Source organism: Paramacrobiotus metropolitanus, unplaced genomic scaffold (genome assembly GCF_019649055.1).
Source record: "Paramacrobiotus metropolitanus isolate TYO unplaced genomic scaffold, Prichtersi_v1.0 Parri_scaffold0000072, whole genome shotgun sequence".
Lineage (NCBI taxonomy): Eukaryota > Metazoa > Tardigrada > Eutardigrada > Parachela > Macrobiotidae > Paramacrobiotus > Paramacrobiotus metropolitanus.
This window is the reverse complement of record NW_026570292.1, coordinates 174,285-197,106: the sequence shown is the minus strand read 5'-3', so window position 1 is coordinate 197,106 and position 22,822 is coordinate 174,285. Positions and strand designations below refer to the sequence as shown.

The 22,822-nt window shown below is 43.9% G+C and overlaps 4 protein-coding genes across 7 annotated transcripts; 1 reads left to right on the top strand and 3 right to left on the bottom strand.

Annotated features, from left to right (window-relative positions):
- The first annotated feature begins 516 nt into the window (after positions 1 to 516).
- Positions 517 to 2,941, top strand: LOC129594837 (heat shock 70 kDa protein-like). The gene is made up of 2 exons (XM_055491683.1): positions 517 to 1,878; positions 2,081 to 2,941. Exons 1-2 carry the CDS (start codon positions 645 to 647, stop codon positions 2,686 to 2,688), a joined length of 1,842 nt encoding a protein of 613 aa, XP_055347658.1. The 5' UTR covers positions 517 to 644; the 3' UTR covers positions 2,689 to 2,941.
- Positions 2,942 to 4,500: 1,559 nt separating this feature from the next.
- LOC129594838 (uncharacterized) lies at positions 4,501 to 8,521 on the bottom strand. 3 transcript variants are annotated; one of them, XM_055491684.1, is made up of 3 exons: positions 8,356 to 8,521; positions 7,454 to 8,305; positions 4,501 to 7,378 (listed from the first exon to the last, which is right to left on the bottom strand). In XM_055491684.1, exons 1-3 carry the CDS (start codon positions 8,450 to 8,452, stop codon positions 5,103 to 5,105), a joined length of 3,225 nt encoding a protein of 1,074 aa, XP_055347659.1. In that variant the 5' UTR covers positions 8,453 to 8,521; the 3' UTR covers positions 4,501 to 5,102. The 3 variants fall into 3 exon arrangements, with proteins under 3 accessions (XP_055347659.1, XP_055347660.1, XP_055347661.1); XM_055491685.1 differs by having other exon boundaries at positions 7,454 to 8,298; XM_055491686.1 differs by having other exon boundaries at positions 7,454 to 8,289.
- A 779-nt stretch (positions 8,522 to 9,300) lies between these two features.
- LOC129594885 (uncharacterized) lies at positions 9,301 to 13,561 on the bottom strand. 2 transcript variants are annotated; one of them, XM_055491743.1, is made up of 4 exons: positions 12,968 to 13,561; positions 12,358 to 12,858; positions 9,861 to 12,237; positions 9,301 to 9,788 (listed from the first exon to the last, which is right to left on the bottom strand). In XM_055491743.1, exons 2-3 carry the CDS (start codon positions 12,785 to 12,787, stop codon positions 10,376 to 10,378), a joined length of 2,292 nt encoding a protein of 763 aa, XP_055347718.1. In that variant the 5' UTR covers positions 12,788 to 12,858; positions 12,968 to 13,561; the 3' UTR covers positions 9,301 to 9,788; positions 9,861 to 10,375. The 2 variants fall into 2 exon arrangements, with proteins under 2 accessions (XP_055347718.1, XP_055347717.1); XM_055491742.1 differs by having other exon boundaries at positions 12,358 to 13,561.
- A 1,872-nt stretch (positions 13,562 to 15,433) lies between these two features.
- LOC129594856 (uncharacterized) lies at positions 15,434 to 17,127 on the bottom strand. Its single transcript, XM_055491709.1, has 3 exons — positions 16,380 to 17,127; positions 15,791 to 16,325; positions 15,434 to 15,599 (listed from the first exon to the last, which is right to left on the bottom strand). The coding sequence occupies exons 1-3, from the start codon at positions 17,125 to 17,127 to the stop codon at positions 15,434 to 15,436; spliced, it is 1,449 nt and encodes a 482-aa protein (XP_055347684.1).
- Positions 17,128 to 22,822: the final 5,695 nt, after the last annotated feature.

Here is a 22,822-nt window from a genome sequence, read left to right as displayed (position 1 = left end):
TGAATGTTTTATGACGCAAGAATTGTTTAGGCACCATTTGTGGATCATACCCCACCGATTCGCCAAAAATTGTCGTAAAAAGTTTAGACTGGTTTTGTTTTTAATGTGCAACAGTGGATATGTGTAACGAAAGGGTTTGGCTTCGCGGTTCAGTTATGTGCAGATTACGGGGCACCCAGCAATGCGATGCGATAGTAATAAAATTGTATACATAACATTAGTTGTCTGGTGTGGTGAATTAATTTTAAAGATGGATGGGTTACTCACCGTTCGTTCCATTAATTCTTAGAGCGGTGTAGCGATAATAAACGTTCAGCAAGTAACTCGATATAAGAATTGTTAGTATCTTATCAGACCGATTCAGACGCACAGTTAAACCATGGACACACATTATTGTGATATTGTTCGAGAACAACATTTCGTTCAGTTGGCTAAGCGGAAGATAACGATAATAGCCTGGCCCTTATTTGAAGATGCGCATAATGACCTACTATTCTTTAATTGTTCACCAGTGCGTGATAAGAAGCCGTAGAAGGCTTGCCACGCGTAAATAAAACTGAATGTTATAAATATACGCGTTCAATTTTGCGGCTGAATAATGTTTTCTGTCTAGTTTATCGCCAGAAGGTTTTTCTGTAAGTAAAATGACCGCTCCAGAGCAAATCCCAATCGGAATCGACTTGGGCACATCGTATAGCTGTGTAGCCGCCTACCGAGACGGAAGAGCAGAAGCTATCCCTAACGACCAAGGGAACCGTATAACGCCCAGTGTTGTCGGTTTCCACGAGGGAGAACGCCTGGTCGGTGAAGGAGCGGTGACACAATGGCAGTTTCATCCAAAGAACACCATTTGCGATTCCAAGCGCATGATTGGTCGGAGCTTCGATGACCAGCTAGTGCAGCATGACATTCCCAACTGGAGCTTTCAGGTCGTCAATGAAAACGACAAGCCGCATATTGTCGTGGAAGAGGACGGTCAAGCCAGTCTCATCACGCCGGAGCAGGTAAGCGCGATGGTTTTAGCCAAGATGAAGGAGACAGCGGAAGCCTCTTTAGAGGCACAGATTTTCGATGTGGTTATCACGGTGCCGGCCTATTTTACGGATGCTCAGCGTCAGGCCACAAAAGATGCCGCTGCTATCGCGGGATTGAACGTTCTGCGTATGGTCAACGAACCGACAGCGGCCGCTATCTGCCATGGAATGGAAAAGAAATACAAAAAGGCACAGAAAATATTGGTCTTCGACTTAGGGGGTGGTACGCTAGACGTGTCAATTCTAATTGCCGAGCCGAACATGAAATTCACGGTGATGACAACGCACGGTGACCCGCACCTTGGAGGAAAGGACTTCGACAACGCAATCACGAACTATTTAGCCAAGGAATACGAGCAGCAAAATAATATGACATTTGCTGATGCGCCGGAAGCTCTACAGGGTCTCCGTCAAGCGGTGGAAGCCGCCAAGAAAACGTTGAGTTTTAGTCAACAAGCAAAAATGGCCATCCCAAACTTCTTGAGTAATGACCACTACAAGCGAACAATTACCCGCGAAGAATGGGAGACAGTCTGTAAAGATTTGTTTGATCGCATACTAATTCCCGTGGATGCCGCCATCAAGGATGCTAACCTGACTGTAGCCGATATTGAAGACGTGGTTCTAGTTGGCGGATCCAGTCGCATCCCGAAAGTCAAAGAAGTCTTACAGCAGTTCTTTTCCGGAAAGCAATTACTGCATAGCGCACACCCCGACGAATCTGTCGCGCGCGGAGCGGCCATTTATGCAGCTAAACTAATGGGCGACAAGACCGGCAATGCGCAATCTTTGGCCCTCGTTGATGTGACACCATTTACATTGGGAATCGAAATTCATGGAGGAGGTAACATTTCTATTAAACGCGAAGAACAAAATAAATTTTTTGATATTGTTGTTGTCTGAAAGTCCTACAATATTGTTGTTATAAGCCATTCATTTGATTTTTCCGCTAGAAAATGTTCCCTAACATGTTTAGCGCTAAAGTTAGCTCGTTCTTAGATAAGAAGCATAAGCGCTGTGATATCAAACATTACATACCTTTGCAGATATGAAGGTTTTCTTCCCCAAAAATACTCGTCTGCCAGCGCAAACCAGCGACATTTTCACGACGGTATATGACAATCAAGAGTCTGTCAAAGTGCAGATATTCGAAGGAGAAGCCGATGTCGCTAAAGACAACCGTCTACTTGGTGAGGTGGTGCTGAGTGGCATCGAGCCGGCACTGCGTGGAACTCCTCAGATTATGGTCACGTTCGACATCGACGCCAGCGGAATACTGAACGTATCCGCTGTTAACCGGAAAGATGGCAACAAAGTGGAAGCAACCATTGACAACGATAAGTACAATCTGTCGCTTGCGGAGATTCAACGCATTGCCGACAGTCTTACTGAAGGAACGCCTGATGAAGAGCTGAAGGCACAGGAGAAAGTCTTGTGGAATCGTTTAACCGAGTACAAAAATTCTGTGGCGCAGACGCTGGCAAAATATAAACAGAAGCTGTCTTCGCAAGAGCTACAACGCGCTAACGAGTCTTTGAAAGAACTGGATGAATGGATGGCCAGTCACCCGGAGGCGAACAAAGCGGTTATAATCAGCAAACACCAGGAAGCGAATCGGAATTTTCGCGCTGTGATGTTGTTGCTTGTGGCCTGAAATAGACCGATTTGATTCGAACGATATACTGTATGCAGTGTGCTGTTAATGCTCCAATATTAACTTCCGTATTAACCGGACATGACCGATTTGTCGACCATCAGCTGGGACAGCTGTAAACCTTAGTTAATTAAGTTATGCACTGCTGAATAAACGCATTTGAATTCGAGTTAAATCTAAAAATAAATGTCTTTCTGACTATAAGCAGAAATATACCGAAAACAAAACACCAGTGAAAAAAAGTAAATATAAATCTTGAACAGGCAGTTGCCATTTCATGTTAAAACTGCAAAGGCGGGCCGGGCCACATTACTTCACATTTAAAATTAAAATGTTAAAAAACATCCACATCTGTATCCTCCAGTGAGTTAAATGATAAAGTAAACTGCATGCCATTACGCCATCTAAATACAAGCATATGCGAGACCAGTCATTTCGTTACTCCGCATAACAAAAGTCGTAAAAGTACTCGTACGTATGTAAGCACTTTGTACACGATTAGTGTGGTTTTGCGTCAGAAAGTAGAATTAACCCTGCATGTCACAGAAGTCTGCACCAAAGATTTTTACACATCTCATTAATTAACTAAAAACAAAAACATGGTGGCTTACCTAATAGAGCCCCACCGCGCCGTAGTATCGTGACGTAACCTGAACGTAAATGGCTTAAGTTTGTTTCTTAATTCGCTGGTATAGTCTTCACCGGTTTTTGAGATAGGTTTGTTCGAGAGTAACATGTTATGGTGCATGTAGGGATAGTACGGGTATTGTTTTGCTCATCTGTATCAGTTAGGTACAAGTCTGTACGATACTTCTGACAGTTTTCTGTCATAATATGTTACAGTTAAGGTGATTTGTTACGATAAAATCAATGTTTTAGACGCTCTGGAGTTTGCCTGATTTTACAAGTGGAATCAGTCGATCGATACGTGAGCTTGCGAATGAAATTGAATAAACTTGGGTTGATATCCGGAAATTGATGTGTGTTTGCGGGGACCTTCGTAAAGACAACCAGGAATAGTAATCTCGGGAGTCAGTGCGTGAGCCGGAAGTAACATCATCCAAGTGAAACAACCATCATCCATGGGCAACAGCAGAGTCCTAGCTACAGTCGGATTTGAGAGTGTGCGTATGCGCGTGGGAGTGGGAAAAATAATGCTAGTATTCCCGAGAGTTTTCATTTGATAACGGCAATCTCCGGCAATCTCTATCCAGAGTATAGATATAGGGGGCAAAACTAAACGTGTCGCACGGTTCCCCTGTATTGCTGCCCTCACCCGCCTGGAGTTTTAAACATGGCGCTTATATACCACGCCAGATTTAACCATATGTATTGCCGTAACGTCACACTCCAGGCGGGTGACGGCAGCAATACAGGGGAACCGTGGAGCACGCTTAGTTTTACCCCCTATATAATATAGGGGGGAAAATGAGTCTAGCCGAGCCAGTCCCTTGTACTTCTGATGTAATCCAGCTGGTGGTTTACGTTTTATGTAAAGCGCTGCTATTAAGGCTGTGCGGCATTGACGGTACATGTGGTTTTAGCTGCACCGGGCTATAATACAGTTTTAGCCTGCTTATATGCAGTTGTACACGTGCTGCTTACCTGTTATCAGTACCTGTAATCTTAATAGCGGCGCTGTACATAAAACGCTTTCTAGCTACAACGTAAACCACCAGCTGGCTTGCATCAGAAGTACAAGGGACTGGTTCGGCTAGACTCATTTTCCCCCTTATATTCCATTTCTATTGCCCGAGTAACGTTGGTCACACTGCTAATATTTGTGATTACCAATATACCAGATTTAATATCTCAAGAGCTTGACATTTATTATCACTTATCTGCTTTCTGGCCAGAAAGCATGGGTATCTGAACACATCCCAACCAATTGAATCTGACAAAATGCAAATCTTGACCTTTAAATGTTTTGATTTACACATTCTTTGTCTCATACTTTTTTAAGGTTATTTGCATCCTCTCCACACCTCTTTTTGCTGCCTCCATCATTGCCTGTCTGGAGACATTCGCAGCTGCTTCAACGCATACCTGATCACAGTGTTCGTCTCGCTGTTCCTCTACCGCCGGTGTGGCTGATTCTTTATGCTGCTGAAATTTGTATTTCTCTCCCGGTGGATAAATGGCACCTTTTTTATGAGCCGGTGGCGACCGTTTCCTTTGCAGCGTGTCTCTCACTCCTTGAGCTTCGAATGCTGCTGTCAATGTTTTCACTTGTTGTGGTGGTAAAAATGTTTTCATGGGCGTTGCCGGTGTTGCTGTCTCATCCGAAGGGGAAAATGATGTATCCGTTTGCTGTTTGGTATTAGGTAATCGATCCGCTCGTCCAGTAGGCAAATTTTGCTTCGCGCCATCTGCAGCCGGCTTCAAAATCTGTCCGTTATATTTCTTCATTTGAATCACCATTGGCTCTTTCCTTCTGCCTTGGAATGTCGCTGAGTCATTTTTATGTGACCATTATCCACTTTATGCCGGTTTAGAGTGCTTTTAGGCGGATCGTTTGGTTCAGATGCTACCACCGTTGCAAGTGCAGGTCGATTATGTATGGGCTCTTGTTGAAGCCTATTTTGGTACGTTTGTAATGGTACTTCGCTACCTTGCCTGGGAATAACAGCGGGTCTGGCAATGATTTTTTGGCGTGTGCCATGTAATTGTGGGCCGACTTGTTTTGGCATCCCGCCCGAATGTTTAAACGGTTTTGGAAAATTCATCGCGTCGATATTCAACCGTTGGTTTATGTCAGACGGTTGGATATTAGTAATCGGCCGCGGCATACGAAGAGCATACGGCAAACTTTGGGCCTGGTACATAGTTCCATTAAGTACCGGATGAAAACCGGGACTGACACCCAACACGGAACTGCCATCCCTGTTTACAACTAGCGGGCCTCTGGTATCTGCATTTTCAGGGCGCCCGTTCAAACTTCTTGGAGAGTGTTGTGGAATTACACATGATTTGGTTTCCTGCTTGTTTCGGTTGCGTGGTATGGGATTGTGAAGAGTCTCGGAGAATTCCATTTCACTTTTGTTTTCAGAATCCACGGCGTCTACCAGCTGCTTAATCGCACCTCCATTTATCGGTAAATTGTACAGTGTTTTTAATGCCGTCTTGAAATCTGTTGCGGTAGCTTGACTATGCTTGCTGCCTTTAGTAAGGGCTTCCTCTATGATTCGTTTTTCCTCGCGATACAAGTTAATTGCCTTTTGGTAATTTTCCATACCGGATCTGCTGCCGCCCGTGGCAGTCTTTTCTTCTTCCGTTTTTATTAAAATGCATAGGTATGCTTCGGTGGCATCATTGTAAGGAATTATTGCGTTCGTCCTTAAGAAGCACCCCAAATCAGAAGCCACTCCGGCAATCTCGTCCAGTTCGGCTTGGAGTTTTGATTTGCGGTCGGCAAAATCATCCAGTGTTTTTTGGACCGAGGAAATATGTTCATGTTTCTGATCCAGCGATGTCTGCACGCCTTCATCCAGCGTAAGACCCATGACCTCACGTTGTTCGTAGTCAACCTGCATGTGAAATTCCCATGAGCAGCCACATTTGGCGCACCGCATTTTGCTGTTGTCCATCGCAGCGCAATTCTGCAGTGCCGGTTGGGGATACGAATCACGACTGACCCCGCTGACACAGTTGCAGTGTTCATGGCACCAGGTGACATAGTTGACCTTCTGCCCTACTATCTTCGTGCACTTGGGTGCGACGCAGACCGTCCGCGTGTACGACAGTGGCACGTGTTGTAATTTGATCGATGGAATGTACAGTTTACGCTGAAGATCTTTATTGCTCTTTTCCCGCTGCAAAACTTCATTGGCTTCTTCCGCGGCCAGAATATTCGTCTGAATGTTCTTAGTGATGTGCGCCAACGGTTCCGTTAGCGTGAGGACGAACTGCCTTGCCTCGTTCAGTGATAGCGTCTGACGCAGCTGGTGAGGAGTTCTTTTGGATAAATACTGCAGTAGCCGGTCAGTCTCCGCTACCGAAATCTTCCAGCTTTCACTGAAGTGTTCTTTCTCGCTGTCACCAAAGGCTATTCCACACTTTACGGCAGCCATAAAACGCACGGCTTCATTGTCGACACAATACACGATATCAACTCCCAGGTTGATGTTAAGATGGTGACCGGCGTCTTTTGCATTTCCAATCAGCTGTTGCAGCGCCGGATACGTATCACCGGGACGGTAGAAAGTGCTGCGCGTATTCGTAAACACAAACACTAGGTTCTCGCAGGCACTGCGGTGTAGATGAATCAGGAGTTCTTTAATGCAGAACTGCACCATCGCTGTGAGCCGGGCACTATTGGGTTTTAGCAGCATGCAAATGCCGTGTAGCGTCTCGTAGTTGGCCAAATGTTTCATAATTAACTGAAAGTTCTTCTTGTCTTGTTCGGCTCCTCGCGTATCACCGATGCCCGGAGTGTCAATCAGCCGGATAATACTGTCGTCTTTTCGAATGACGTACGTCTTAGGCATTTGTGTGCTGGACTGACCGGGTGTTTCGTCCTCGTTTTCACTTTTACCCATTGTCACTGTCTGCTCGTTATAGTCATCGTCGTATGTTTTGAACCGAGCAGGTATCAGATACACTGGTTCCACAAGCGCTTCCTCTAGTGTAGCGTAGGTGATGCAGTTGACAAAGCCGTTGATCCACGTCGACTTTCCAACACCGGTTTCTCCTGCTCAAAAATATACTGGCTAGTCAAACTAGCATTTCTGTAGAGGCGTATTCATATGTAAAAGGTTCAACTTACCTAATATAAGGATATTAATTTCTTTGAAAGGCTTCAGGTTTTCGAGCATGCCAACGAGTACATTTGGTCGAAATCCGATATACTGCGCACCATGCTTAAAGTGTCCACATTGAAACGTAAACCATTCAGCGGCAGATTTGCCACATTCACAATAGAAGTGATCGTCGAATCCGTATTCCAGACAACGCAGGCATTCACAACATTGCCAGTTGTAAATGGTACCCGGTGGGCATGTGCTGGGTCGGAAAGAACCGGGGCATGGTAGCTTTACGGCTCCGCGGCTTCTTGGAGGCTGACATTTAGTCGGCAGAAGGGAAGGTTTGGCCAGCGGACTAGTTTCGTTTATGCTGGGGTTCTCATACAGTGACAGAACGTTTTGATCAAAATCATCGCTCACGCTCTGGGTCGCAAGGGCTGCATGTCCCGATTTTTGCATCGAATTCATTTTATCTGTTATACCACGATATTTGTCGGATGAATATTCGCGAAGCAAGTAGTCCGTCCACTTCGCAATGAAATGCATGATATCGTTAGTGTCACTGTGTCCAAGATGGCACTCATCTAGCAGGGTTATAATGTTCGATGTGAAGCTGCCTTCCACAGCCTCGATCCTGTTTGTATCTTCACAGAGTGCGTTGGCGTCATCTTCACCGATGCGCACGCGACTAGCGCTTAATGTTTTGCAGAGATCAAGAAAATAACGCTTTTTGTTGTCCAGGATGTCTAAGATTTTAATAATGTCGCTAGCGACCGCTTCCGGAATAACATCTAAATGGTGCTGCAGGTATTGTCGTAGATTAGGAAGCGGAGGATTCATTGTGTTCTTGTATTGCGTCCTGAGAAACCTGTATGCTATAATTTTAATGTCAGCATAATTATTATTAATAAGAATGCAGCCTTACCGATACTTTTTAATTTATTACAGCTTTCGTATTGATGCCTCCAGCCTGTTGAAATTTCTCGGAGCAGATTTTCGAAGAACAAAGATCTACTTCGCATAATATGAAAGTATGCCGGTATCGTACGCCAACGTTTTGGCTCGCCTATGCACGTGTGTTGGAGTAAATGATTTCGCTTATTGCGCTCTTGAAGCTATACCGTTTACGTAAAATTTCTGCTGAGAACAGCAGATAAAGAAATGGTTATCAAAGCGGAGAGATAAGGATGCCATTAAACTTATCTCAGGATGCAAAGTGATATGTCTCAACGCGATCCAGTTAGTGACTAAGTAATATCCTTTAAATCTTTAAACATTGATGTAAGCGAACAAAGCGATTGATTAGTCACCAGCGATTAGTTATGTATGTACCATAAAGTTAGTAAAGCGATCTACAGATGGTTACTGTTTAATAATAATTTTTTTTAGGGAAAATCACTTTAATATTTGTATGTACTGTATTTCGTTCTCTTGGTGTTACCTGGTATAATAATATTATATTGTACCAGTTGTTTGGTGTACTGATACCGTGTTTTGCGATTTCGGCCCCACCTGGTCATGTGGTAGGCTGTTAAATCGTGCGTGCATGAGAGTGGAATTAATTTTGGTTTGCAATTACGAGTAACTGGTAAGAACAATTATGCTATTCAGGTGTTTGTGGCATTTCGGAACTATTTTGCAATGTACACGGCCGTTCGGATGATGTACAAATACAGCGAAAAACATGGTTTCATAGGTTACACCGGACTACGCACTCCTGCGCGCCACGCCACAATGTTTACGCGTTAGATGCAGCTGCCATGGTTGTAATTAATGTAAAAATCTTGGTTGTAATTAATGTAAAAGTTGTAAACGCCCAAATTAATGTAAAAATCTTGTAGGTGATAAAGTTTATCATCGTCCTAAACACACATGACGCAGTGCTGTTATTCTTATTAGGGTACTGGTCGCACTGGTGACCTTAGTAGCAGCAAGTGACACATGTTAGCGTTTAACATTTCCCATTTTATCAATTTACACCAATTTACACACACACACAACTGTAGCAGAGGGACCACTAGAAAGGGGGCGTGTCGTGTGTCGCAGTACCGGATTCCTGCGTTCCTCTGAATCCAATCCGTAGCTATTATTCGGTATCGCACTTCCGTAATGCCACTCCCTTCTTTTCCAGTCCTTTGTTCGGTGGACTGATCTTATCCACGCCCGATTGATCAAGACTGGGAGAAGCCGACTTCTGGGTGGGTTTTGGAGTGTACGGTTTTAATATTATTTTCATTGGCACAGATGGCTTTTTTGGTCCAAATTGTGAAACGACCGCAACAGGTCGATGAGCAACATTTCGATCGAACTGTGATGCCGAGAGATCCGTTGTAGTCTTGGCCTCGCTTTGGGATAAATCTGCAACACAGTAAAAAGAATAAAATGACCGTACTTTTGTCGGCTTTGGAAAACAAGTGGATGCTGAACCACCTTGTGTCGATTCCGGAACGAGGCTTTTATGGGCCGGCGGCAAACCTCGCATTTCATTTAGAATATTTCCCGTAGCGAGGTCGCGGCTCTGTCGTGACCGCGCTGTTGTTGATCTTGCGAAATTGTTTGCGCCCTGCAAGCGATATGATGGCATCGCTTGTTCATCCCGGTTGGACAATTGAGGTCCATACGGTAAAATAGCTGCTGCATACCCAGGATTCGCAATGCTTCCTTTAGAAAGGTCTGCAGACCCTCGATGCATCGGCAGCGCTGGCGTAGCCAGTTGATGGGGGTTCGGCAAAGGAAAATGTATGCTTTGCCGGGGAGCGGACGGTTTGTCGCCTTGGTAAAGGAAAGGAGTTGGAGTTTGCCGGCCGTAGTATGTTGGCGCTAAAGCTTGGCCGGCATTTAGCATCTGCTTGTGATACGTGACAGGATGGACATTTGACTGTGTGGGTACTGGAGCGTTATCACGAGCTTTGTCAGCTTCACTTGCAGCTTGGGGATACTGTACATTATAGCTGGAATGTCTCTGAAAGCAGAGGCGCGGCGATAAATCTGGTTGCCATAACCTTGATGTTCACAATTTCCGTCGTTTTTATCATGCTGAAAATAATTGCGGTTGTTGTTGGCCTCATCATTCCTAACGACTCCTGTTTCCTTTCTGTCCGAGAGGTCTTGGTTGGTAGGCCGCATTTTCGTACCGGATGCCGAGATACCAACTTCCACAGAAAAGTGACCGATGTATCCTCCACCGGTAGCATGGGCGCGGATTCCTTTCTGCACTTTTCTACAAGGCTTTTGATTATCTCTCCGCTGATATCCAAACCATAGAGCGACTTGATGGCGGCACTGACTTTCGATGTAATGACTTGGTAATTCGTGCTCTCATCTGCCATCGTTAATTCCAATAGCTTTTGCTCGTCCACATAGGTTTGGAGTACGGCCTGATAATCATCCAGGCACTTTCGAGTGGAGCCAGCAGCAACCTTTTTTTCTTCATTTGCTATTAAGAAACGGAGAAATTCACCCATGGAATCCGTGCCGGAGACTATGGCATTGTTTTTTATATAGTACATCAACAGGGCAGCCACTTCGAAAATCTCCTCCATTTCTTTGTTTATTCTGGTTATACCCTCCTCACAATCTTTCGCGAAAAGTTTGGCAGCCACGATTTCGCTACTTTTCTGCCCCAGCAACGTTTGTATTTTTTCATCCACCATAGAAACTTCCACTTCCTTCGTCTCGTATTCCACCTGCATGTGAAATTCCCAGGAACAACCACATTTAGAGCATCGTAATTTAGTACTATCCATTGCAACACAATTTTGGACACCGGGTGTTGGGTATACACCCGGAACTGGCCCTATAACGCAGTAACAAGGTTCGTGGCAGTGGGTTACATAGTTCACCTTATTACCAATAACTTTCACGCATTTCCGCCCCACACAAACCAGACGGGGGTACGGTAACGAAATGGTTTCCAAGGTAATTGATGGCACGTACAGATGTTTTTCCAGGTCACTTCGGTCACGTATGAGCTGTTGAAGTTCTTGGGCTCTTTCATCAAGTACCGACTTAGGTTTTTTATTGGTTTCGCTAATCTGTTGTACAACTTCCGTCAAGGCCTTAATCGTTTCCCTACATTCATTTAGAAGGGATATAGTGGGTTGCAACTTATAGGGTGCCCTTTCACCAAGATATTTAACCAGCCGATTTGCATCTTGCGCGGCGGTCTCCCAGATCTTGTCTAGGTTTGCATCGCAAAAGCCCGTAACCTTAGATCTGGACTGCAAAGTTGCAGCAGAATTAAACGCTTCATAATCCATGCAATACACGTTACCTGTATCGTAGACGTTAAGATGTACTGGGTATTTACAATTTTCCATGAATCGTTCCAGTGCCTTGCACACAGTGCCTCGCGAGAAAATGCTGCACCCACCGGTTAAAATAAAAACAATGTTTCGGCACACATCTCGGTGCAGGCGCTGCAGAAATTTTGCGATTCTCGTCGACTGGCCATTGTTTGGTGGAACAAGAATGCAGATGCCGTGCACCCCATCATATTTTGTCAAGTCTTTGATAATGTATGGAAAATTTTGTACCTCTTGGTGATCATTATTGCCTCTGCTATGGTCGGTCGTTGTGTCGATGAGTCGGATAAGGTTGTTGCTATTGCGAAAGGCGTAGGTCTTCGTGTAGGTTGTATTTGCAGAATCTGAAACCTCTGCTTCCGACTTTTTTGGATTATTACTATCGGATGAATCTGCTGTAGAAACGAGGTGAATCGGATCCGTAAGAGCTTTACTGAGTTCTGGGCAGATAACACAATTAACGAAACCATTAATCCATGTAGAGCTTTCGGCTGTATTTTCACCTGAAGCAACGACACGCACTGGTATTTAGATAGATTAATGCGCTCTTAGCATAATTTCTCATAGTCACGATATGAGAATAGAAAACTAATGATGCTGTTACCAGTTACATCACTGCTTACCTAAAATAATAATATTGATCTCTTTAAATGGCTTCAGATTTTGCAGAAAGCTAGTCAGTACGTTTGGTCTGAAACCGGAATATTGCGAACCGTGCCGTTGTTGTCCACAATGAAACCTATACCATTCAGCTGCAGCTTTGCCACATTTGCAGTAGAGATGGTCGTCAAATCCATACATAAGTAACTGGTGACACTTGGAACATTCCCACTCGTGAACTCCATCAGGTAGACAGCGGTCAGGCGTCGAAGAAGTAGGACACGGCAGACGCAGCGCTCCCAGTTTTTTCGGTACCGAACATTGCGTAGATGGAATTGCTGGCTTTGCTGTCGGGCAAGCTTTTTCGTCTGTCACTGCAGCAAGTTTCTCGCCTACCGGTTTGCCGTTTCGATACTGAATTATTGCATTCACGTTTCTGTCTTCTAATCCCATGTAGCCAGAAAGGTCACAGTCAACTACGGCGAACAATGCCACTCCGATTTTCCCTTGCTCCGCACCGTCCGCTAAATCGAAAAACGCAGCCAATAAGGCAGCCCATTCTTTCGGATCATCGTTTTTAATACGTTCATGGTAAAACAGAACAACTGCCTTTTCAACCGCCTCGAAACTCACTGTCGTATTGGGAGTTAAGCGTCCGATATACTGAATGTTTCTGCGTTCCAACAATCGCACAAAAGCCAGTTTTTCAGCAATATCCTGGTGCTTCCTAGATGGATACTGTTGCAGAAGGAACTCGGTCCCTCGGCATTGTATCGCATCACATGCTGGGTGTCGTTGTGCTCCTGGCGACACTCCTTCAACATTTTGATAGACCTGACATGAAACTAACTTCGTCCGTTTGAATATTGCGCATCTCTTGGGCAACAATGTCAATATCTTCTTCTCTGACGCAGTCCCGATAACGTTTAGCATTCCCGTCAAGATTTAGAAGGAACTCGTGTTGATTCGACAAGAGGCTATACGTCTTTAGAATATCGTGGGCCATTCGTTCTGGAAGGACGTCAGCGTAATCCGCTAAGAGCTTCTGAAAACTTGCGCTTGACTGATTCATTGCAATCGTTAGACAAATATGCACAGATACAAAATTACTAGGAATTTAGTCGTAGTAGAAAGCCACGCTAATTTAATTTAATAACGATTTTACTAATTCTTTGATGAATCAATAGACGTTTTTATCATTTAATCCATTTCGCTATGTAGTCCATGGTGAACTAGTTTTACGGGGTATCGGAACTTGCAATTTGGACGTCGTTCGTTGGCGATTACGTTTTGTGTAACAATTGGTTACTATAATAATATAATCTGTACGTTCTAACTTGGGCAATGATGCGGTACGTTATAACAGTATTTATTTCAGATGGCATTGTTTGATCAACAAGCGTGGCGAAGATATGATAAGGACCAAGGATTATGAATTCATGCGGTACCGGTTTTATCTAAAACATTCGTTTTGGTCTGTACTGGTGGCGCGTAGTTAACTATAAACTGCTACTTCTACTCGTATAATAGGTAGGTACAAGACAAAGAAGAGTACCTGAGAGAATGAAATGTTAGAGTACAAGCACTAACTTGGTGCAGCGCGTCTGCAGATCTATTTAAGGAAATCGGCTAAAAGCTGTACTTCTGTACTACTGTACGGTAGAACGAAAGAAAACCGCTCCGCTTGTTATTCTTTTTCAAAGTCTTAAGTTCAAGGATTCAGCTCAGAAACGCTCAAAATGCTTTGGAAAGTGTTTATTCTCGTGTTTTTTAGAAGGAATTTTTCATATAGATGATGATACAGCAGTACTGGTCTATAGCCACAACCCTTTATAAACTTGCTGAATAAAGACATTCTACAAAGTATAAGAAGAAATGTACAAGGAAATGTACTTGTACAGACAAAAATAAAATAATTTCGTCTAACGGAACGCGGCGCTCTAATTCAGACGGGATCGCAGCGTATCTGTCCCTCCGTCTGCTCCGAAAGCGTAAAAAGTATCATTGCCAACGAAATTTACAAACATAACAGTTTCCGCATTCAAAGTCTTCGCATTTAGCTTCTTTACGCATGCTAACAGACAATAGTTCTTCGTTCGCACGCAAAAGATGGATTGATTGGATTTACGCTGATTGATTTTGTTTGCCTCTAATGCCGTAAACCATCGCAGAACCGGTACATCGTAGTATTATTTGCCGACCCTTCTTGTGTTTGAATGATTATCAGCGTTACAATTCTGGCAGACACCTGGTTGCTGGTTATTTTGGCTAGAACCTCCGAGTCCGATAACCCTTTTGACCTTCCGATATTGAGGTGTTGGTTTACAAATCTTCTCTGCATGCTACGTTTGCTGTCCGGAAGATCAGTTGCTGGTCTCCACCAAGCGTTTGATTGTTTGTCCATTGAAGGGCAGACTATATAGCGATTTAATGGCGGAGTCAATCTCGGTTGCGGTAAACTGCCCGTGATTGGTACCATCAGCCATGGCCTGTTGCAGCAGCTCTCCTTCTTCCAGGTATCGCTGCAGCGTATTCTGATAGTCTTCCCAACCTTTTCGGCTGGCCCCAGTCGCAACCTTGTCCTCTTCGACTCCGATCAAATACCGCCAATAGCATTCCATAGGATCAGTATAAACATTATTGCGTTAGTTTTCACGAAATCCCAAAGTTTGGCGGCAACTTTGGTTATCACATCCATTTCAATGTTCAGTTGCGCTTTTCGATCTTGCAGATCTTGAAGGATTTGTCGCACAGTTTTGATGTGGCTATCTTTTTGGTTCAGCAAGGCTTGCACTTGAGCATCTATTCTTGGGACCGCTACTTCGCTTTGTTCATAGTCAATCCGCATATGCGTTTCCCATGAACAGCCGCAATGGCTGCATTTCTTTCCACTGCTGTCGATAGCTTTACATTTCTGCTGGCTTGGATTAGGGTATTGGCCAAGAACGCCTGTGATTTCGGTGCAGCGCTCGTGACAGTGTGTGATGTAATTGACCTTTTGCCCCACTACCTTTATGCACTTGCTTGCGGCACAAACTGTACATGGGTGGGACAGAGGTTTATTTTCCAAATCGAAGGACGGCACGTACAATTTCTCTACTAGGCGTTTTTGGTTTTCTTGGAAAAGGAGAATTTCTGTTTTTTCCTCCACCATTGAATATTCTCTTGAATGCTATTAATAACACAGACTAAAGGTTCTGTCAACGCTAGCATTAACCGTTTGTTTTGGTTGAGAGTCCGCGTTTCACCCATCTCGTGAGGCGGCCTGTTGGCAATATAATCTGTCAGTCGGTTCGTTTCTTTCATCGACTTGTCCCAGCTTTTGCGGAAGTCTTCTTGCTCGCTTTCGGCAAACCGAATTCCAAATTTTACAGCTGCCATGAAACGGATGGCTTCGTTGTCTCCGCAGTAGATGGTGTCCGAATGCAGTGTAAGTTCGCTTGGGGATTCACAGACTCAACCAGTTTGTACAAGGCTTGGTACGTGTCACCCGGGCGGTAGAAAGTGCTGCGCGCATTGGTGAATACGAATACGATGTTTTCGCAAGCATCGCGGTGGAGATGCGACAATAATTCTTTAATGCAAAACTGGAACATTACTGTCAGCCGGGCGTTATTGGGCTTCAGCAGGATGCAAATACCGTGTAGACTGTCATAGTGCGACAAGTGGTCCATGATGAACTGGAAATTCTTTTTATCCTGCTCCGTACCACGAGTATCCCCGATGCCCGGGGTGTCAATGAGCCGGATGATGTTGTTTCCTTTGCGAAAGACGTACGTTTTAGGCATTTGTGTGCAAGATTGGCCAGGTGTTTCGCCTTCGTTGTCACTGTTGCCCATAATGACCACCTGCCTTCCGTAGTTCTCATCTAATGTGATGGAATGACCGGGAATCAAATACAATGGCTCGCGAAGCGCATCGTCCAGCGTTGTGTAGGTGGCATAGTTGGCAAAACCATTGATCCACGTCGACTTTCCCACTCCCTTTTCGCCTGTAGGTTAAATGATTATTGTGGTAACGGTAAGGATGCACGGAACTTCCTTACCTAAGACAAGGATGTTGATATCTTTAAAAGCTTCCAGTTTGCCGATAAGACTGGTTAATACATAATATACATTTGACCGAAATCCGACATACTGCAGACCGTGCCTTTTTCTGCCGCAGTGAAAAGTAAATGTATCCGCTAGAGCTCTGCCACACTTGCAGTAGAAGTGATCATCAAATCCGTACTCTAGCAACTCCTGGCACTCAGCACACTTCCAGCTGCGAACTATTTCCGGTGAGCAGCAACCTGGTCTACTGGAACCGGGACACGGAAGTTCGACTGCACCTCGCTTCTGGGCTTGCTGACGTTTTACCGGCGCAATGGTTGGTTTCGCCATTGGAACGCTTTCTTCACCATCGTCCTCCTCGAACCCATCGTACATCCACTGTCCATTGCGATAGTGCGCCACTTCGTTAACTTTGGAACCCTTGGGTCCCATTTGGCCAGAAAGTTCACAGTCAACGATTATGAACGCTTTTGATCTGTCAGATTCCTTTGCGGCTGCTTCCGCCAAACTGAAAAACTTGCCCAGTGTGGTTGCCCACTCGTCCGAGTCGTTTTTACTGGCACTTTCGTGGTAGTACAGCACAAAGGTATCTTCAGCTGCGTTGAAACTCATCATCGCATCCGGTGCCGGATGCCCAATGTACTTAATCATACGCTGTTTGGCCGATTGGACAAAATCCAGTTTGTCCTTGATCGGTTGGTGTTTGCCAATAGGATATTGTTGAAAGAGAAAATCCACCATTAAACCGCGCATTAAACTGCACCAGTGCGCCTATTTGGTTTATTCCTTGGCGACAATCTTCGAGCATGCCAATTATGCTTGACGTGAAATTCACTTCAGCTAATTCGATGTTCTCTTTTTCTTCTATAAGAACTCGGGCATCTTCATCGCCTAAACATCCGGGATTAGCATTGGCAGTCTCAGACATGTCAAGAAAAAAGCTCTTCTTTCTTGTTATAATATTAAGGATCGATAAGGTTTTGCAGGCCTCCCGCTCGGGTAATATGTCGGCGTAGCCTGTAAGATGGCTTTGGAAATTCATCGATGACTGATCCATTATAGTTCTGCAATCAGTTTAAATATCAACTAACAACAAAATCAATTTCAAGACATCTAAGTGTCTTCATAATGAATGCACTACTTAAAAATTTCTTCTCAAGCTCAAGTTATTAGGTCAGTTTATAATTCAATAGAGTAGCAGATACTACCAGGCAATAAATGTAGGGAAACTGAAGTGAATCATATTTACCAGAGATCAGCAAGACGCCAATTCGGCAAAGGTTTGGCGTTATCTCGAACAACGACCTTGCATGTAATCAGCGAATTTTTATGTTCGGTTGTTGTGTTGTAATATAACCGGCAATAAGGTCTGGTTGGCTACGTGGCAGCCGTTGTCGTTTTATTTTCGCTAGCACTGAACTACTTTGCGATAGTGCGATTTTGCGACGACCCGTACGGTAGAAAGTTTTTAAACCGGTCTGCCGGTGGGAACGGGAACAGAGTAGCTTGGAACAGCTTCTTGAAGAGTGATGCATGTTACTAAGTAATTATTTGAGTTTAGCATCTATTTCAAGACACATGTAGCGATAAATTTTATTTCAAAATACGGAATCGTATTTTTTTCGTCGGTTAATGTACAGCTATATGACGCACTGTACTGCCGTTGACATGGACGGCAAAAGTGCCACGAAACACGCACGCATGCTCCCAGTGCTGGATGTTTTCGTGATGTCAAGTCGATTCCATTAGTGAAGAAGTAAAACTAAGAAGTGAAATATTTGGGAATTCGGAACTATCTTTTAATGTAAATTCTAGGTAGGCACGATTGTCACCAATGGTGAAAAGCATCTGGTACGTTGATTCCCTGTTTCGTTTTTGTAACTCTGATGAACCAGTTCGGGGCCCGGGCAGTTCGGGTGGACCCTGCTACAGACATTATTGCATTTAAAATTCACGTTAATATGAACTTCTTCTAAGCCGGAACGTAACAACCAACTCCATTTTCGTAATGCGACCCGTTGTTTCTTGGCGTTTCAGAGTTCAGTCAATTAATTCGGTAATTATAAATTTTCAGTTATGATGCTAGAGCTTTTCTCAAATAAGATCTCCTTGATAATTTCATATTTTTCTGATTTTATACAAATTAACGAACATTAATATTATTTTATTATTAACATTTATTTATTTATTTATATTATTATTATTTTATGTGAGTGAAATCCTGTCAGAAGTTGGCAGTCAAAGCGAAAGCTGTCGACGTGAAAACAACAACCATAATTTCTAGAAACATGAGATTTTACCGTAGGCATAACATGATTCTGTCGTGAGAAATACCTGACAGGTAATGTAAGTTTTTCTGCTGGCTCCGTACTCAAGTACGAGTAAATATACGTTTAAAAAACAAATCTTACCCCCATGCTTAGAAAACTAGATTTCGAGTTCGGTGTTTTGACCGTTCGCGGTAATGCCGGGTCCGAGAGCTTAAGTTGACAAATTAAGCATAATGCTTCGCAGCAAAGTTTTAAGATGGATCATGGCACCGGTGCACTTGTTCTTACTGAATGCAGAAATAGGCCTGTGCGCACCAGAAGGTAGTCAGCCGGTGCATGTTTGTACAATGCATAGAATGAACAAGACTGTAACATTATGTTTTTACTATAGAGTATAAACCAGAGGCTGCAAGTGTGTCCACGCAAGTCACGTCGACGGCCAGCGGCTATCCGCGTTCCCATGGTACGAGTGTGATCACATCCGGCCTTTTGCGATCCTTCGCTGAAAGACCTTTCGGCTCCATTCTCAATGAATGCCGGGGCCGCAGCTGAACATGCCGAAAGAGCGAAACTGACGAAACACAGCTGGCTGCAGCCACGGTATAACTTCATGGCGGCAGCATTCGAAATTTACGGACCGTGGGGAGATGGAACAAAAAGGCTTGTGGATAAGGTTGGAAGCGGTATGGCCACCGCCACAGGCCAGAAACGTGCGAAAGAGTTTTTTAGACAGCGGCTCTCTATCCAGATACAACGGGGAATGCGATTTGTGTAATGGGTACAATTCCCGATCAGGATAGCATTGAGGAAGTGTTTCTGTTATGAGATTAATGTTTTCTAGTACTAAGTTTGTACTTGTGACATGATACTTATTAAAGGTTAGAATATGTATAAACCGAAATTTCAGTGTATGTTGCAAACTTACTTATGTAATTCATAAGGTTGTTGTTGGTGCAGTTATGTAGAGGTTCAATTACGATGACAATGCTATTATATTTTAGAAAAGATATTTCTTTGCGAATATGGGATGTATCGGAACGGATCCGGCAAGTGTGTCAACTGCGACTGTAATCGAGCAGGGACTGTTATTCCTTACTCCAAGCTGGATAATCACTTGGAGTATAATGGTGTACTGCCTTGCGATGCGTTTTCTGGACAGTGCGAGTGCGGTGCATCTTATATTGGTCGGGCATGCGATCGATGCGCGCCAGAAACTTGGGTCTCTGATGTGGACATCCGTGGTGTTCCATCTTGTCGATCCTGTTATTGTAGTTTTCCAGGGAGCAAGCACAATGTTTGCAATGTGACGACTGGGCAATGCACATGCAACAACGAAAATATTTTAGGCCCAACTTGCCGCATGTGCCAAGCCGGATTCTGCAACTACCCTATGTGCGACCCGTGCGAAAATCTCCTTGCTGCGACATTTTCCTCAGTCTAGCCAGCCGTGCTGAATGCGACACTCAATCTTTTTTGTGGTTTTTATTTTAACGGATTACGGGACTTTTGGTTTTAATTGAACTATTGAAGCATGTGCGGATCTACCGTCACGCTTTGGAATTGCTCATGACTTGATGCTATACATCGTGGTTATGACTGCAGGGAAAATGGTAGATGCAAAGGCGTAAAAGACTGATGCTTACAAAAGCATGCCTAGGCCTGGTTTTACTACGTACTCGTATCTTGCATGTGTCCGTAAAGATGTACCTACGTATACTCGAATTTGTATATCCAGTTTTTTGTCGAGGCCGACGACTTATGACCAAAATCTAGCCCCAACAAATACCGTAAACACGACATATCTTCCAACGCTTTTTATCGACCCAAGAGTTTGTTGTAACTGGCATTTGAGCCGCTAATCGCCAAATAATTTCCGTTGTATCATGCAGCCAGTTCCATTATAGATTATACTGAAGTTAAAGCAGTCTACGAGCCGGCTGCCACAGAACTATTTCATCGTTGTTGGTAGTAAAAATAACAATAACACCCGACTGAAGACGAAAAGGTGATCCTGCCATGCTTTCCAAAGCAGCCACAGTAGTCAAGATCAGATTTTGTAAGAAAAGCACACCACACCCCTTTTACCGCTGTTTGATAACATTAATCCAGTTTACAACTACTTAATTTATCTGCGCTATATAAAAATCGATTTTACAGCACCTTCGATAATTTACAGTACGTTTTACAATACGTTCGATAACACCAGTACAATTACCGTAGTATCGGAAGTTATGCCGATTTCCTCGTCGTGCATTGTGCTGGCGTATAAGATGTTCACAAAGCCTAAAACATCAAATTATTGTTGTTTTTTCTAGTGCAGAAATCACCATCACCCTGGGCATAGCGTGATCGCATCATGAGAGAAGCTTTACAGTTCTGCACGATAACCTAATGCGCTGAAACAGGCATATTACTGTATTATACGATTACTGATTATTACGACGGCAGACGTCGTTGAAGACTTCTAATTACTGTAGTACTGTGTTAGCGCAATACAGTACAAACTACAGAGTAAACCGGCATGCCCCTTCCAAACGCTTTCGGAATTTTTGTGTTGCTGACCCGTATACTCTTGCTGGAAATAAAATCGGCATTATGTGCCCCAGCCGCAGCGCTATCCGGTAATTCACCTGCACTATGCTTAACAGTACATATTATATTATTATTATAATTATTATAACGCTCGTCTTACTTGACCGCTCCTTCTCTGTGACCTCTGCCCGTTTTTCGCAATTAATCATTAATTCTAGAGAACACTCCCTGTGGAACGGGAATGTACAACAACGGTTCCTATGGTTGTGTCAGTTGTAATTGTAACCCCTTCACCGCTCCGGATCGAGATGACAGGGAGAAATGTGATCCGCATACTGGACAATGTCCTTGCCTTCCCAACTTTGTCGGGCTGGCATGTAATAAATGTGCACCGGGAACATATCGTTTTGGGTATGACAAATGTGGAACATGCCCGTGCTCTCCCAGCGGCAGTGTAGATAATTCATGCGTAAGATATTCGGGTGCATGCGTTTGCAAGACGGATCGGATTATCGGCACATATGTATTGCGATTCCTGTCAAGCTGGATTTTGCAAGTTCCCAGTGTGCGAGCCTTGTGAAAATGCGCTTAGTACGGTGATTACCAATGCTTCTATCGTTGTGGCGAATGAAGTATTCAAGATGTTTCGCGCTGTTGTAAAATTTCCCATGATGCTGCCGCGCATTTTCTAGAGTAGCAAATTTTTACGCAATTTTACTGTCTCACCGTTCCGCGCAAAGAATGACATCTGTTTGCTCTTCGCACTACTGAATATAAAGAGGAATGCTAGCGAGAGAATATAAAGAGAAATCACTAAATGCTAGCGAGACTGCATCGTCCTAACTGTAAAGTAAAAGCTGAATATTCCCAGTTATTGCAAAACTACTGTAACTAGCGGCGTATTTGTCGTTTTTCGCCATAAAGGAGTAATTTTAATTCGGTACGGAATTCATATTTATTCGTACGGCCAGCTGTTTTGTTGAATTGCTGGACTGCTGAGAAGCGCTTCCACAGTTTTGGTTAAAGTTTTTTTGGAAATATCGAAACAAAAATCTCCTGAAAAAATGTTTGCAGGGTTATTAATACTTGTGTTACGATAACGCAGACTTCTAGTCCACGCGATTATAAGCAGCTATACAATACATTTACCATAACTACCCGGTAGACTCATAAAAGCCTCTACCGGCATTCGTAAAATCCTTGCCATTCGATAGGCATCTGGTGGGAGTTTGTGGCCGCAGACCGTTGATCCAGTGGCAACAATCGGACACGGGTGTTAAGCCATCCAGAGTCTTCTGGTGACGTGCAGCTAGTAGCTACTGTCGCACCTGCAACCACAGAACATGCAGTAAAATACTAATAATTTATCGCCATAATAAGGAATTAGGCTGTGAGAAAACTCGAATGTTTTTAATTTTTTTAATAGTTTGTTTATTGGTTTCTGTCGGTGTTGTCTTTACGACGTTGCCAGTTCACTTAAGCGAATTCCAATAATTATTATGAGGTTTTCCAGTTGAAAGACGCATGTACAAGGTACGGTATTATTACCGCGAGCGTAACATGACTCCACCATGAAATGCGCCTGATATGTCTGCTAGGTAGAGACTATCACATCGCTAGTGAGAGCATACAAA

Bases quoted from the DNA above. Each gene is read 5' to 3' on its own strand.
- LOC129594837 (XM_055491683.1), top strand. From the start codon at position 645: ATGACCGCTCCAGAGCAAATCCCAATCGGAATCGACTTGGGCACATCG. The intron at 1,879-2,080 runs GTAACATTTCTA...ATACCTTTGCAG, and splicing joins AATCGAAATTCATGGAGGAG to ATATGAAGGTTTTCTTCCCC.
- LOC129594838 (XM_055491684.1), bottom strand. From the start codon at position 8,452: ATGCGAAGTAGATCTTTGTTCTTCGAAAATCTGCTCCGAGAAATTTCA. The intron at 8,306-8,355 runs GTAAGGCTGCAT...TTAAAATTATAG, and splicing joins TAATAAATTAAAAAGTATCG to CATACAGGTTTCTCAGGACG. The intron at 7,379-7,453 runs GTAAGTTGAACC...ATTTTTGAGCAG, and splicing joins AATTAATATCCTTATATTAG to GAGAAACCGGTGTTGGAAAG.
- LOC129594885 (XM_055491742.1), bottom strand. From the start codon at position 13,267: ATGCTAAACGTTATCGGGACTGCGTCAGAGAAGAAGATATTGACATTG. The intron at 12,238-12,357 runs GTAAGCAGTGAT...TCGTTGCTTCAG, and splicing joins GATCAATATTATTATTTTAG to GTGAAAATACAGCCGAAAGC.
- LOC129594856 (XM_055491709.1), bottom strand. From the start codon at position 17,127: ATGGTGGATTTTCTCTTTCAACAATATCCTATTGGCAAACACCAACCG. The intron at 16,326-16,379 runs GTAAGGAAGTTC...TTTAACCTACAG, and splicing joins TATCAACATCCTTGTCTTAG to GCGAAAAGGGAGTGGGAAAG. The intron at 15,600-15,790 runs GTCTGTGAATCC...TATTGCCAACAG, and splicing joins GCCTTGTACAAACTGGTTGA to GCCGCCTCACGAGATGGGTG.